The 12300-nt window shown below is 38.2% G+C and overlaps 1 protein-coding gene across 2 annotated transcripts in view; it reads right to left on the bottom strand.

The window, feature by feature from the left end:
* Cntnap5c (contactin associated protein-like 5C) overlaps window positions 1-12300 on the bottom strand; it is a gene marked incomplete at its 5' end in the record, with an annotated part of 856281 nt that overhangs the window by 505244 nt on the left and 338737 nt on the right. For both annotated transcript variants that reach the window (NM_001415869.2, NM_001047866.3), the window contains 1 exon segment: window positions 4238-4502. In NM_001415869.2, the coding sequence (NP_001402798.1) occupies window positions 4238-4502 (265 nt within the window).

Raw genomic sequence — 12300 nt, 5'->3', positions numbered from 1 at the left:
GAGAACAGAAACCCTTCCTTCTTTCTCATACCCTGTGTCTTTCATGTGTTTCCCCTGTAACTTAGGCCTCTATACGTCCCCTTCATCAATACTTAGGATCTGCTAGAGAATATAACTTTCATTGAGCCTCCATCTGGACAACTGGGCAACTTCAGGCTTTTAAAGCTAAAAGTAGAAAGAAGCAAACATAACTATAAATAACCATCCTAAGGGGAATTTCAGAGACTGGAAGGAAAGTGACAGCATATGTTGCCACAAGATAATTCTGCTTTATTGGTAATGAAATAATTATCTTCATCAGATTCATGCTGGAGGGAACATAAAGAAACAGAAATGAATGAAAAATTGCATTTCCATTTATCAAACCTGAGAAATCTAAAAACATACCACTACTCTGGTAAGTATTTCATCTTGGGCTTGATTCCTTATATGCCCTAGGTAGCTTTAGCTATAACTTGACATAGTCCAGAAAAATCTAAGAAGGAAGTCTCAGTTCAGAGCTTGTCGTGATCAGGTTGGCTTATATGTCTGCTAGAAATAATTTGTTGATTGACACATCTGGATCCACTTTACTTTGTAGGCTTCCATTCTCTGGACGGATGATGCTAGCATGATCTTGAGAATGAACCAGTAAGCAACATCTTTCTAAGGTTTCTTCTTCTTGGTCTTACTTGATTTTTTTGCCTTTACTTCCCTTTAAGATATGGTATGACTTACAAGAAGAAATAAACCTCATCCTCCCAATCCATTGCTTTTTGTCAGAGTGTCTTACTACAGACACAGATTTGAAATGAGATATCTTGAATGTCCAGTATCTGCATTTTTAAAGTTCTCATAACCTGGGATATCTCCACAAAGTTCTCTTTACTGAATCTTGAATTCCATGCTCAATCAGACAACTTGCTGTGAAAGTCAAGGCACTTTTTCCTGTGTTTATGTACTCTCACTAATGGAATTTTCTCATCAATATGATTTTAGCTAAACACTGAACCATAACTATAATTTATTTGATGGCGAGGATGGTGTTCCAAGATCCTTCCTGTTTACTTTATGTGCAGATGTATGCAAGTTAGAATGGTTCATATGAATGGGGCAATATTAGGGAATCCACTGCTAATGTTGATTGTGAGGCTGTAGACTATAACTATCTGGCCACTGGTCTTAAGGTGAATAATTTCATCATTTTACCCAGCCATGTCCCCATCTCTTAGCAACAGTGGCTAGGATTTAATTAATACTTCTACTGAGTACAATTCCTTCTTAGGTTTTGACATATTCTATAATATATAATCGCTATAATATAAATGTTTTAAAAATCACTACTAGCTTCTGTCCTTTTTTTAAAATTCATATCTTTTGGAATGATCTTTGAGGTCAACTCCAAGCATTTATTATGTGGTGACTGCAGAATAAAATTTTGGAAGGCATAAGCCAAAGAGAATATCCTTCCTTCAAGTTTTTTTATCTTAGGCATTTTCTCATAACAAGGCAAAGCTACCTAACAGAAGATTATCAGAAAAAAATTTAAAATTGAACACTTTTATCCTAATTCTCTTTAGATGACCAAAGGATAAAGACATACAAGCATCCCTGCTATGAAAACGTGTCAGTAAATTTGCAATTTTTCACATTCTAGTTATCACAGATAATATTGGGCTTGAAAAATATGAAATATTACCTCTTTTAGGTTCTATTACCTCTTGATAATAGAGGAAACCTGACATCCAGCACAGTTCTCCAAAATCCAAAATATTTTACCTACATTAAATCACACTAGAATGCTTTGAGTATTTGAATGGTGTGTATTGGGAAACCATGTTATTTAAATGTCACAGTTCACCATACCCAGATAGCTCCCCTGAGCAGGTACAAAATGCAGTACTCCCCTTTTCAGCACAGTTTTCTCTTCCTTCCCTTATCTATGTAGCCTAAGTCTCACCCTCTACCTCACATGGAGAATACTCTAACAGTGATGATACCATGACTTGAAGGAGCTGACCCCATCTCTGTGTAGAGCATCTCACGTACAAAGAGAATAGCTATTATCAGGGTCTTTTAGAGATGGTACAAACTTGCATACATTTGAGGGTTTTCTTATTCATTTTAAGAGAATTTTAGAATATGTTTCTGTACAGATGTCAAAGTGCTATACATTTATGGGGTCCTGATTTCAGATCCCCTTAGGACTCGTATATCAGAGGTGGCAGAACTGTCAATAACTCTGGCACTCTAATAACAAAATTGCTGGAGGGAATAAGAAAATTCCTAGATTTATAGGGCTAAGATAGCTTTGCACACACAATAATCAACAAGAACATCCTTTCTCTAAAAAGGCAGAAGCATGGACTGGAACATAATAGTCTTATGACCTCTACAAATGTACTGTATTACACACATGCTTGCATTCCATCACATGAACACAGAATGGTCATAAACTTGCAATCTTACATATAAGGATTAAAATGACAGAATGTTAAACTAGCATGTCCATTCATCCCTATAACCACAGAGCGAGAACGAGCAGGAGGGAGGGAGGTAGTGGGAGAGAGAGGGAGAGAGAAGGAAAGAGAGGGAGAGACAGGGAGGGCAGAGGGAGAGGGAGAGGGAGAAGAGAAAAGGAGGAAGAAGGAAGAAAGAAGAGGGAAAGGAAGAGAGCAATAGAGAATGAAGGAAAGAGGAGTAAAAAGGAATGAATTTGGAGGGAAGAATGGATGAAAGGGGAGAGGAAGAAAAGATAGAGGAGAGAGAAAAAGGATACAAGAATGTAGGATGGGGGGAAGGAAAGAGGATGGGATAGAAGAGAAGAAAAAGAAATAGAGTAATGGTAGGTATTCCTAAGAGAACAAGTGCTGAGATCTCTGGATTTGACTGGAATTATTTATCTTCAGATTTCTCACAGGGTTTGTTTACTGAACCATATACCTCAGCACCACCTTACAAACCTGGCCCAACCTCATTCAGTTCTTACCATATAATAGAGCCAGTGGAGACAGATGAAAAATGGAATGTTTTTCCATGTTTAAGAAATCCATCTTGGGTTGTGGATTTAGCTCAGTGGTAGAGCGCTTGCCTAGCAAGTGCAAGGCCCTGGGTTCGGTCTCCAGCTCCGAAAAAAGAAAAAAAAAAGAAATCCATCTTGGAAAATCCAGAGAACATATAGTGTTTAAAGCACTTGTTTTTTTTTCCAAAGGACCCAAATTTGGTTCTTAGCACCCATGTTGTATATATCTAACAACTATCTCTAACTCTAACTAAATATCTGCTTCGGCTTCAGTGTGAACATATTCGCTCAAATGAAGTATAGACACCATGCACTATGCATATACTCATACACACACACACACACACACACACACACACACACACAGAGAGAGAGAGAGAGAGAGAGAGAGAGAGAGAGAGAGAGAGAGAGAGAGAGAGAAGACTGTCTCTCAAACCCCAGCAAACTTAGGACCATTTAGAAATATTTCTTCCTATCCTGAAATCAAACATAACAGTTTATACTTAGTACCTTTAAAATATATTTAAAAGTGCAATTGTTAAAGCTTATCTATTAATATGAAATAGAACATTGGAATTGTAAAAAACAAATCCCCTATAATATTTTAGAATTATGAAATAGAAACCAGACAAATTCTAAATGAATTCTCATCTCTGTCATTTTGGAATTTGTGATTCTGCAGACATTTCTGTAACCCTTTATTTCTAAGTTTATAAAGTTTGAAATGCAGTCCTTTCCTGGGTGACCATCTTTCCAGGATGAAAGATCTTTATGCAGGACCAGGCCGGCCACTCTACAGATGGCATAAAGTGTGATAACTACTCCTGAATGCAAAATCAAACTCTTTCATTTCAGATTATCCTACAGGCAAACAATTAAGAGAAGTGTTGAAGTACCCTTGGTTAATTCAAATATAAGGACTACTGTTTTTCTAATTGATGTATTTGAGGGAGGGCAAGCACATTCACATTTATAGTATAATTTCATACCTGGCCAATCTTCATCCTTGCGTACATTTCATATGTTTTAGAGAGAAACTCAACCTTGGCTTACATAGTTGAAAAAGAAACCATTACAAATAAAGGAAAGAAAAAGAGAAGGGCAGAGTGAAGCAGGATGTAAAAAGGGAGAGAAGAGGATGAAGAGAAGACAATAAGGCAGACAGGGGATGGGGAAGAGAAAGAGAGGGGAAGAGAATGGAATGGTGATTACAGTGGAATTCAGCAGAGGCTATACCTGTGATGATTTCAGTTCCATGTCTTGCTACTTTCTTAATAAGGAGCCTCAGACTCCCACCATCCAGGATGAGCAGCAGGGTCCCTGAGCCTTCAGACAGTTCTGTGGACAGAAGCAGACCATCTTCATTCCATGTCCGAAACTGGAAACTCACTGACAGACCATCAATTTGGGGGATGCCAGGCAGCAGCAAATAACTGCTCCTGGAGTTGACAAATGTGATGGGCACAATTTCTGGTTCTGAGCAGGAAAAGGTAACATTGCCCTGAAAAACAGTAAAAAAGCAAAATAAAAGCTATTTATCTTTATCTAGCAATATGACAGTCAGTAGAAACAACTACCCGGTGCTGACCTTAATTTCAGGATTATTCCATATTCAGCCTTACGATCATAAAGGGAAAAATATGTCAGTATAGCTCAGATTGACTCATTCTGTTCATGTTTTAAGATCCCAAGGCTATTCTAGGGAGAGGTACAAGGAAAATTAACATCTTCTTCAGAAACAAAGATACAAAAATAATTACATTAACTCACTGAGAAAAGCCACATGGTAGCTCAATTCTGTTCCAAATTCTGGGGGAGCAGTGAAAGTAAAATACATAGGAAAATACTATAAGGAATGTGCTAAGTAGCGATTGATCTTGGTTCTAGACAAAGAATGGCATGAAAAAGAAAATGAGAGATGAAAATGTTTTCTTTTCTAAGGAAAAGATCCCTTCATGGAAGGGAGGTATGCAAGGAGAGGAAGGAATGTGCTTCCATTGTAATTGTCTGCAAAGATACATTGTAAAGCCTTGGGGAAATGAGCACAGTGCAAGGAACCACTGGGGAACAACAGAGAAATGGAAAGAGCTATGAAGAATGGAAAATACCAGGAAGAGAAGATAGGAACAGAGAAAAGCACTAAAGTGATGTTGGCTACATTTAAAATTTAGTAAGAAGATTTGCAGTTAGTGGATCAGGAGAAAGCTAAACCTTTGGGAATGTTAAAAGTATCTTCTATTAGTTGGAAACATACCTCAGGTCCTTGGAATACATGAAATCACTAAGAAATATTTCACAACATATCAGCTAGGCATGGTGTTGCACACCTGTAATTCAGACCTCAGGAGGAAGAGTCAGGAGTATCAGAACTTTAGGGTGACCTGTGGCTACTTAATGATTTTGAGGCCAGCTTGGCTTGCAGGAAACAACAAAAAGAAGCAGTTTCATTAAAGTTTAGAAAGACATGAGCAGATTACTATTTGCATAAGTGGGCAAAAATAGACTACTTTATATATATACAAGACAGTCAAAATAAGTTCCATAACAGGAAGTTATGGTGAAAAAAAGAATGAGTTTATATGCTCAGCCCCATATATTTTCAGTTTCTACTGAGGAGTATAGAAAAAAGCCTGGACTATTGTTTTCAAAGTGTAGAAAGTTTCCTTTGTGAAAGTCATTTGGTGTTTAGATACATCCAATATGTCTTCATGTGCACTAGCTAGCACCATTAGGTTCTAAAGCATAACCTCAACAGCAATGTGTGCACTGTACTATTCTCATGCAACAGTCCACATCTCATACCCTGCATAGAAAGCCTTGTTAAAACACTGAACTGTAGCTTTTGTATAATATGGTTCATTTTCTCTGGGTCTTCTCCCCATGCCTACACCACTGCTGGAAACCTGGCAGGCTGCTTCAGAGAAGCATGCTATGCAAGGCAACCCTTTGCATTCAATTTTCACCAGGGTCCAAGTATCAGAAGGATACAATTAGTACAGATAAGGAAGCTAGAACTGTAACCTACAGTAACACTTTCCAAGAGAGACATCCACAAGTTTGGTTTCAGTGGATATGTCACTTCTTATGAAAGAATACTGACATGAGTTCACATTCTCAGAGACCAAATAAAAATGCCTGTGTGTGGCAATTTGCACTTGTAACCCCAGACCAAGCAGCTAGATACAGATATATTCTGGATGTTTGCTGACCAGACAGTCAATTTAGATTTAAATTTAAACAGATGAGTTCTAGGTCCAATGAGACACCCTGTCTGAAAATTTAAGGTGAAACAAAGAGCTCACTGTGACTAATGGCCTCCACATGCCCAGGCGCGCGCGCGCGCGCGCACACACACACGCACACACACACACACACACACACACACACACACACACACACACCTCTACAAACCTGCATAGCATATTCACAGAACATCTAAAGGTCTCAGCTACATTTGGTTGTGGTTGTTTTGTGTTCATGCAAACAAATTAGCAGACCAAAGTGAATTTCTTGGAACACGTGTACATTTGCAATAATTCACTATTCACAAAGCAATCTGGTTACCTGAGCATGTTCTCACATGACATATAGGTTGCAGTTATATAGATATTTACCTTTCTTTAGAAAAGATTCCACAGTTAATAATTAAAGGGAATATTCATCAAGAAGCAGTGTCTAATATATATATATATATATATATATATATATATATATATATACTCTAGATTCTGCACAAGGTTGTTTTTATGCTTCTACATAGAGAACACACACACACAGACACACACGCACACACACACACACACACACACACACCTCATCCTAAAATAAGTCAGAATCAAGTCTTTATGTCATGTTGGTGGTGACTGAGATAATGTCCATTTATAGCTTGTATCCAGTCATTGATACCTGTGTGCCTTCCTTTGCTTTGAATGACACTATATTTTATAGTACAAACTTTTACATATTATTTATATATCAATTTGCCTCTTTGGATTTCTAGAACAATCAAGAGGCACATCCCAGTGTATGAATGACTATGCCAACTATGCCAACATTATTGTTTAAATAAATAAAGTCACAAACATTCCACGGAAAGATTTAGAGCTAGTAGTCATTTTTCTTTTCTCCACACTTTGATGTTATTGTTACTTGTATTTTCTCCAGTATTACACTGGACCCAAAATTTGATGCTATGTAGAAGGTATATTGCTTGCCAAATCAGAGACAGAAGGATGTTAATCTTTCTAAAAAGGTGCCTTACTTAGAGATTTCAAAACTGAAGTTCAATTAATTTGACTCTTGAGCTCTCTGGATAACAACTAGAGCAGATACCTTAACAGCTAACTAATAGTTGTAACAGGAACTTCCTTTGCTTTTCAGAATGATCATATGTGCACATTCATTGGTACACATGACTGTATTATTTACTTGTGGCTGTGGTCAAACATCTGATAAAATCATCTGAAAGGATAAAGAGTTTATTCTACTTAACAATTCAAGGGATATGAAGTAGAGACATACTATCAAGTGTGATAGGCATGATGGCAGGTACTTGAGACATCTGGTTACATCAAGTTCACAGTCATGAAGCAGACACAGATGAATACTGGTGTTCACATTACTGTTTATGTTTTATTAAGTCCAAGATCCAGCTCATAGCACTATCTATATTTATGACTTTTTCCACTGTAGGTGACTCATCCAAGATAATATTGTGTAGATATGCTTTGAAGCTTATCTCCTAGGTGGATCAAGAGCAGGACAAGACACTAATGTTAACCATTGAGTTGCATAATTCTGCTCTATTCTGTGAAAACAAGAATTGTAATATAGAAACTAAGCCCTTTTTGCTAAAGATACAAGTCACTTCTGAAACAGGGCTCAGAAGTTCAGAGCTGGAACTAAGCTAAACCCCATTCCAGCCTACCTTTGTTTGTACCAGAAGATGCCATGTAATCATCCAAAGAGGGGATACAACCCAAAGACCTATCTATGATGCCCATGAACCACATCAACAACCAGCCTGGCATAGTAACTCTAAGAGGGTACAATAGTCACAGTCATAACTTGGTAGTAGCAAGCAGATGTCTAACTAGACTTAAGGCCGGATCAACAAGTGGGGAATCATGTCTGGTACTAGAAATGTAGCCAACTGCTTAGGCCTAGTGAAGTCAGGGATTATGGAGAATTTCGTACAATCACCTCTTTACTAATATAGCAATAGCCCTAACTATATCCTAAATATTTGTCCTTATATACATAGATAAATGTGGTATTCAAGGTACATCAATCAAAATTATCAAATGGTAAGAAGCAATTACCATTACAGAAAACAATAAACAATGTAAATGCAGAGTTACAGCTCTCTGTCTCAACTGATAACATCTTCAGTAGAATTCCTACACCTAATGATCAGGGAACACTGTGGAATAAGGACCAGAAAGGTTATAGGAGCCAGCGTACCAGGTACTTGCTGTAAGATCATGTCTCACAGAAATGTCAGAAGCTAAACCTATAATGTTTCACAAACCTGACTGCTTGAGCAGGAAAAGAGCAAGGAAAATAGCAATAGTCACAATAATGTGCTCAGGAGGCATCAACTCTATACAAAGATATTTTATAAGTTTCTGAGCAATGCTGAAAGTTAAACAAAACAATCTTCCCCAAGAAGTAGCTTATCAATTTATTTGTGGTCCAATACTAAGTGGTCAGCATTGAAAGCATACATGCACTCACCATCCCAGAGGTTGAACAGATTGTAGTTATGTGTTTCTGTGTGTATGTGTGTATGCGTGAGTATATGTGTGTTTGTGTACGTGTGTGTGTCTCTGAGTGTGTGCATGTGTGTGTGTGTGTGTGTGTGTGTGTGTGTGTGTGTGTTTATGCATGTAGTGCAGTGCCCACATTCAAAAGTACGGTAGTTATAGGATATTTTAGGCTGCCTGATATAAATGCAGGCAACTAAACTTAGGTTCTTTTCAGGAGAAGCTTATAGCTTATGTGATTTTCTAAGCCACAGTCTCTGTATTCTGCCTACACGTGCTATAGGCATACTCCTTCTGACCCTGTGATATGACCCATAGTTACAAGGAACAGTGCCCTCCATATTTCAATTGCATATTCTGAATTCAGAAACAAACCTTGCTGCATGCTCATACAGTATTATGGGCTACACATAATGGTCCTCCTCCTTAGAAACCCTACTTTGTCAAGTGAGAAAAAATTCTCTTCAGAATCCACCTGTTTACTTATCCCTAGGGTTAAAATTCTCTTGCCCTGCAGATATCCACTCTAACTACCTTTCTCTCAAACTTCCATCTTTCCCATGCCCTAAAAGTAATACCAATCATAGCAGATTTTCAGATAAGAACATACATGTATGTCCAAGATAGCTATAACTGAGTCTCAAAAAAAATTTAAACTTAGTTAAAATGTGGAGACTATTTTATAATTTAATAGGGTAATACTCAAGCAGGTACTCTGTAGAAGAAAGTGTCATGTTATAGTATCAAATCCTCAACCAGGCTTCATGGATCAAAGATGTGAAGATTAAATATTATTCCTGCTTCCACATAGCATGTTCAGATATGAACCAGACAGTAGAGTCAAGAAGGTGTCTCTCAGGTCAGCCACCAGCTATCTGTCCACACCTATAGCCTGCATGCTTAACTGGAGGTCCCAGGAGATCCTAGGAGGTCCTTAGTAACCAAAGACACAAATGTGAACCTGTCTTGGTTGTCCTCTCAGAAGCCCTAGCAGCAGCTGACTGAGACAGAAAAAGATACTTGCATTCAACCATGCGAACTGCTGTGGTTGACTTAGGGGAAGAATTGAAGTAGCTGAAGGTAAAAGCAATCCCATAGGAAGACCAGCAATCTCAACTTACCCAGACCTCAGGGAGCTCCTAGAATCTGAGCCCCAAAGAGGTGCATACCCCTGCCAGTCTAAGACCACTGACACAAACAAAGAAGAGGTCTGCCTTGTCAGGCCTTAGTGGTAGAAGATGAGCCCAATGCCCCAAGGAAGCAGGAAGCCTGGTATAGGGGGAGCACCTTCTCAGAGGCAACAGGGAGGAGAAACTGGATTAGGAAATGAGGGAGTTAGAACTGGGTGCGGGGAGACTGGAATGTAAATATTTTTTAAATATTATAAAAACACAAATTAAAAATAAAAAAATTATCAAAACTAAAAAACGTCTCTCCCTAGTATATTTGAGTACCTTCTAATCTGTTTACTATTCTAAGAAGACACATACCACAGCAAAGAGACATGCATGACTCACTTTTTTTATTTTCCTGCTTGAACTAGAGTGTCTCTTCTCATCATTTCTAGCCACCAGCTGGGACTTATTCTCCCAGTCCAGCTTGTCAGGTTCTCCAGCTTTCAAATTTCAAATTTACTTACATCGTAGTTTTTTTTTTCTGATTTATTTCTAACCTCTTGGGTTTTAGGGGCCTAGTTAAGAAATAGCATACAATGATAATTTCCAGAGTCCATAACCCAGTGGAACAACTTATGATAAGAAATCCCAGCCTCAGTATGTGTTGTGTGTATGTTATTGTACTATTGGGAAGGTGGGAATAAAGAGACAATCATACCTGAACTATTTGGACAATGCACTCCACGAAACTGAAACTCCTCCAGGAATCTCAGGCTGGGGAAAGAAAATGCTGAAGTCTGATTTCAGCCAAGGGAGAGTTTGTTTCTCCTATAGAGAGTCATAATTATGATTATCACAGTTGTACCAACATTTCTGGCCACCTCACAAGAGAGATAAGCTCTGATAATGATAATATACAGGACTACTGAGTTATGAATAATGATTGTTCCATTTTAAAATCTATACCTCTTATCGTACAGATGGTATGGTGGCACATGCCATTAATTGAAGCACTCAGTAGACGGATGTAGGATTAGTCCAGCCTGGTCTAAGTATCTGGACAGCTAGCCCTATACAAAAAAACTATATCTCAAAACCATCTACCTCCCCAAAAGAAAGATCCCTAAGATGAATGTGAGGTGCACACTGGACTTTATTCCTCCTCTTGCTAACGTGGTGGCATTGAATTTGTCTCATTTCTCTGCTTTTAACTATTACTTTCATGATTTGCTGACCTTTTGAGGAAAGGGAGCTGAACCAGCCTTGTCAGGGTTGTCATAGCTCTGATTCCAGCAAGTATGTACTTGTATCTCTCTCTCTCTCTCTCTCTCTCTCTCTCTCTCTCTCTCTCTCTCTCTCTCTCTCTCTCTCTCTCTCTTGTTTGTGTGTCTTTGTCTGTGTGTGTGTGTGTGTGTGTGTGTGTGTGTGTGTGTGTGTGTGTGTCTCAGTTGTTTCTATGGAGAAAGAAGTCTAGTATAAATAGCAATGGGGGAAATAAATAGGAAACTTACTTTCAGGACACTTGGCAGATAGACTTGGGTGAGAAGGAAGAGTCTGGCATACATAGCCCTCTCTGCACACAGTGTCAAGCAAGAAAGAAAACAGGCTTCCTAACTGCTAAAAGACTATCATCTGCTTTGTTTGTGTTTTACACCATTCCTACTAGAGTGCGATGACATCCTAACAGCAAATGAGCTTTAAACCCAGTAATCCCTCACATGGAATTGTTTCTATGGTAACGTGAAAAATAAGCATTTGAGAGTCTGATTTCTCTACAATATCCCACTCTAGCTTCCATAACCACCCATCATATTCTCTTCCAATTGACCAGTGAGCTTTCTTTTTCACCTATACTGTAGACATTGGCAATTCTGGATATTCCTTTTTCCAATGTGGTTTTCAAATGGTGTATTTTACCTATTTGTATCTGCATATTTCTAACAATACCTTAAAAAATAATCAGCTACTTTATGTCAAATAATTAACCATATAATAAAATGACAGATCCAAAAGGGTATGTGTGGGAAGAAAGAGAAAAAGAAAGAGTTAAAATATAAAGAGGTTTAGATAGCAAAATACTATAAAAGCCCTACCTTACATGAACTACTTATAAAATAATTGCACAAGAAATGACAGAAAATGTTGTTCCATATTAATGACAAAGGATTATCAGCCCCCTAGCCTAGAAATATTTTGAGTACACACATTTCTCACAGAAACCTGACTCATACATTTGGATCACAATCCATCACTGAGGAAAGTCAGGGTAGTAACTCAAGGCAGAAGTCAGGCATCATGAATGAGGCAAAAAAACTTGAGGAAAGCTGCTTACAAACAGCACCTCATGGCTTGTCCACTCTGTTTTCTTAAACAACCCAGAACCATGTGTTCATGTGTGGTACCACATACAGTAGACTTA

The sequence above is a fragment of the Rattus norvegicus genome, chromosome 13 (assembly GCF_021556685.1).
Source record: "Rattus norvegicus strain SHRSP/BbbUtx chromosome 13, alternate assembly SHRSP_T2T, whole genome shotgun sequence".
In the NCBI taxonomy this organism is placed as follows: Eukaryota; Metazoa; Chordata; class Mammalia; order Rodentia; family Muridae; genus Rattus; species Rattus norvegicus.
This window is presented reverse-complemented; position numbering and strand designations above follow the sequence as displayed.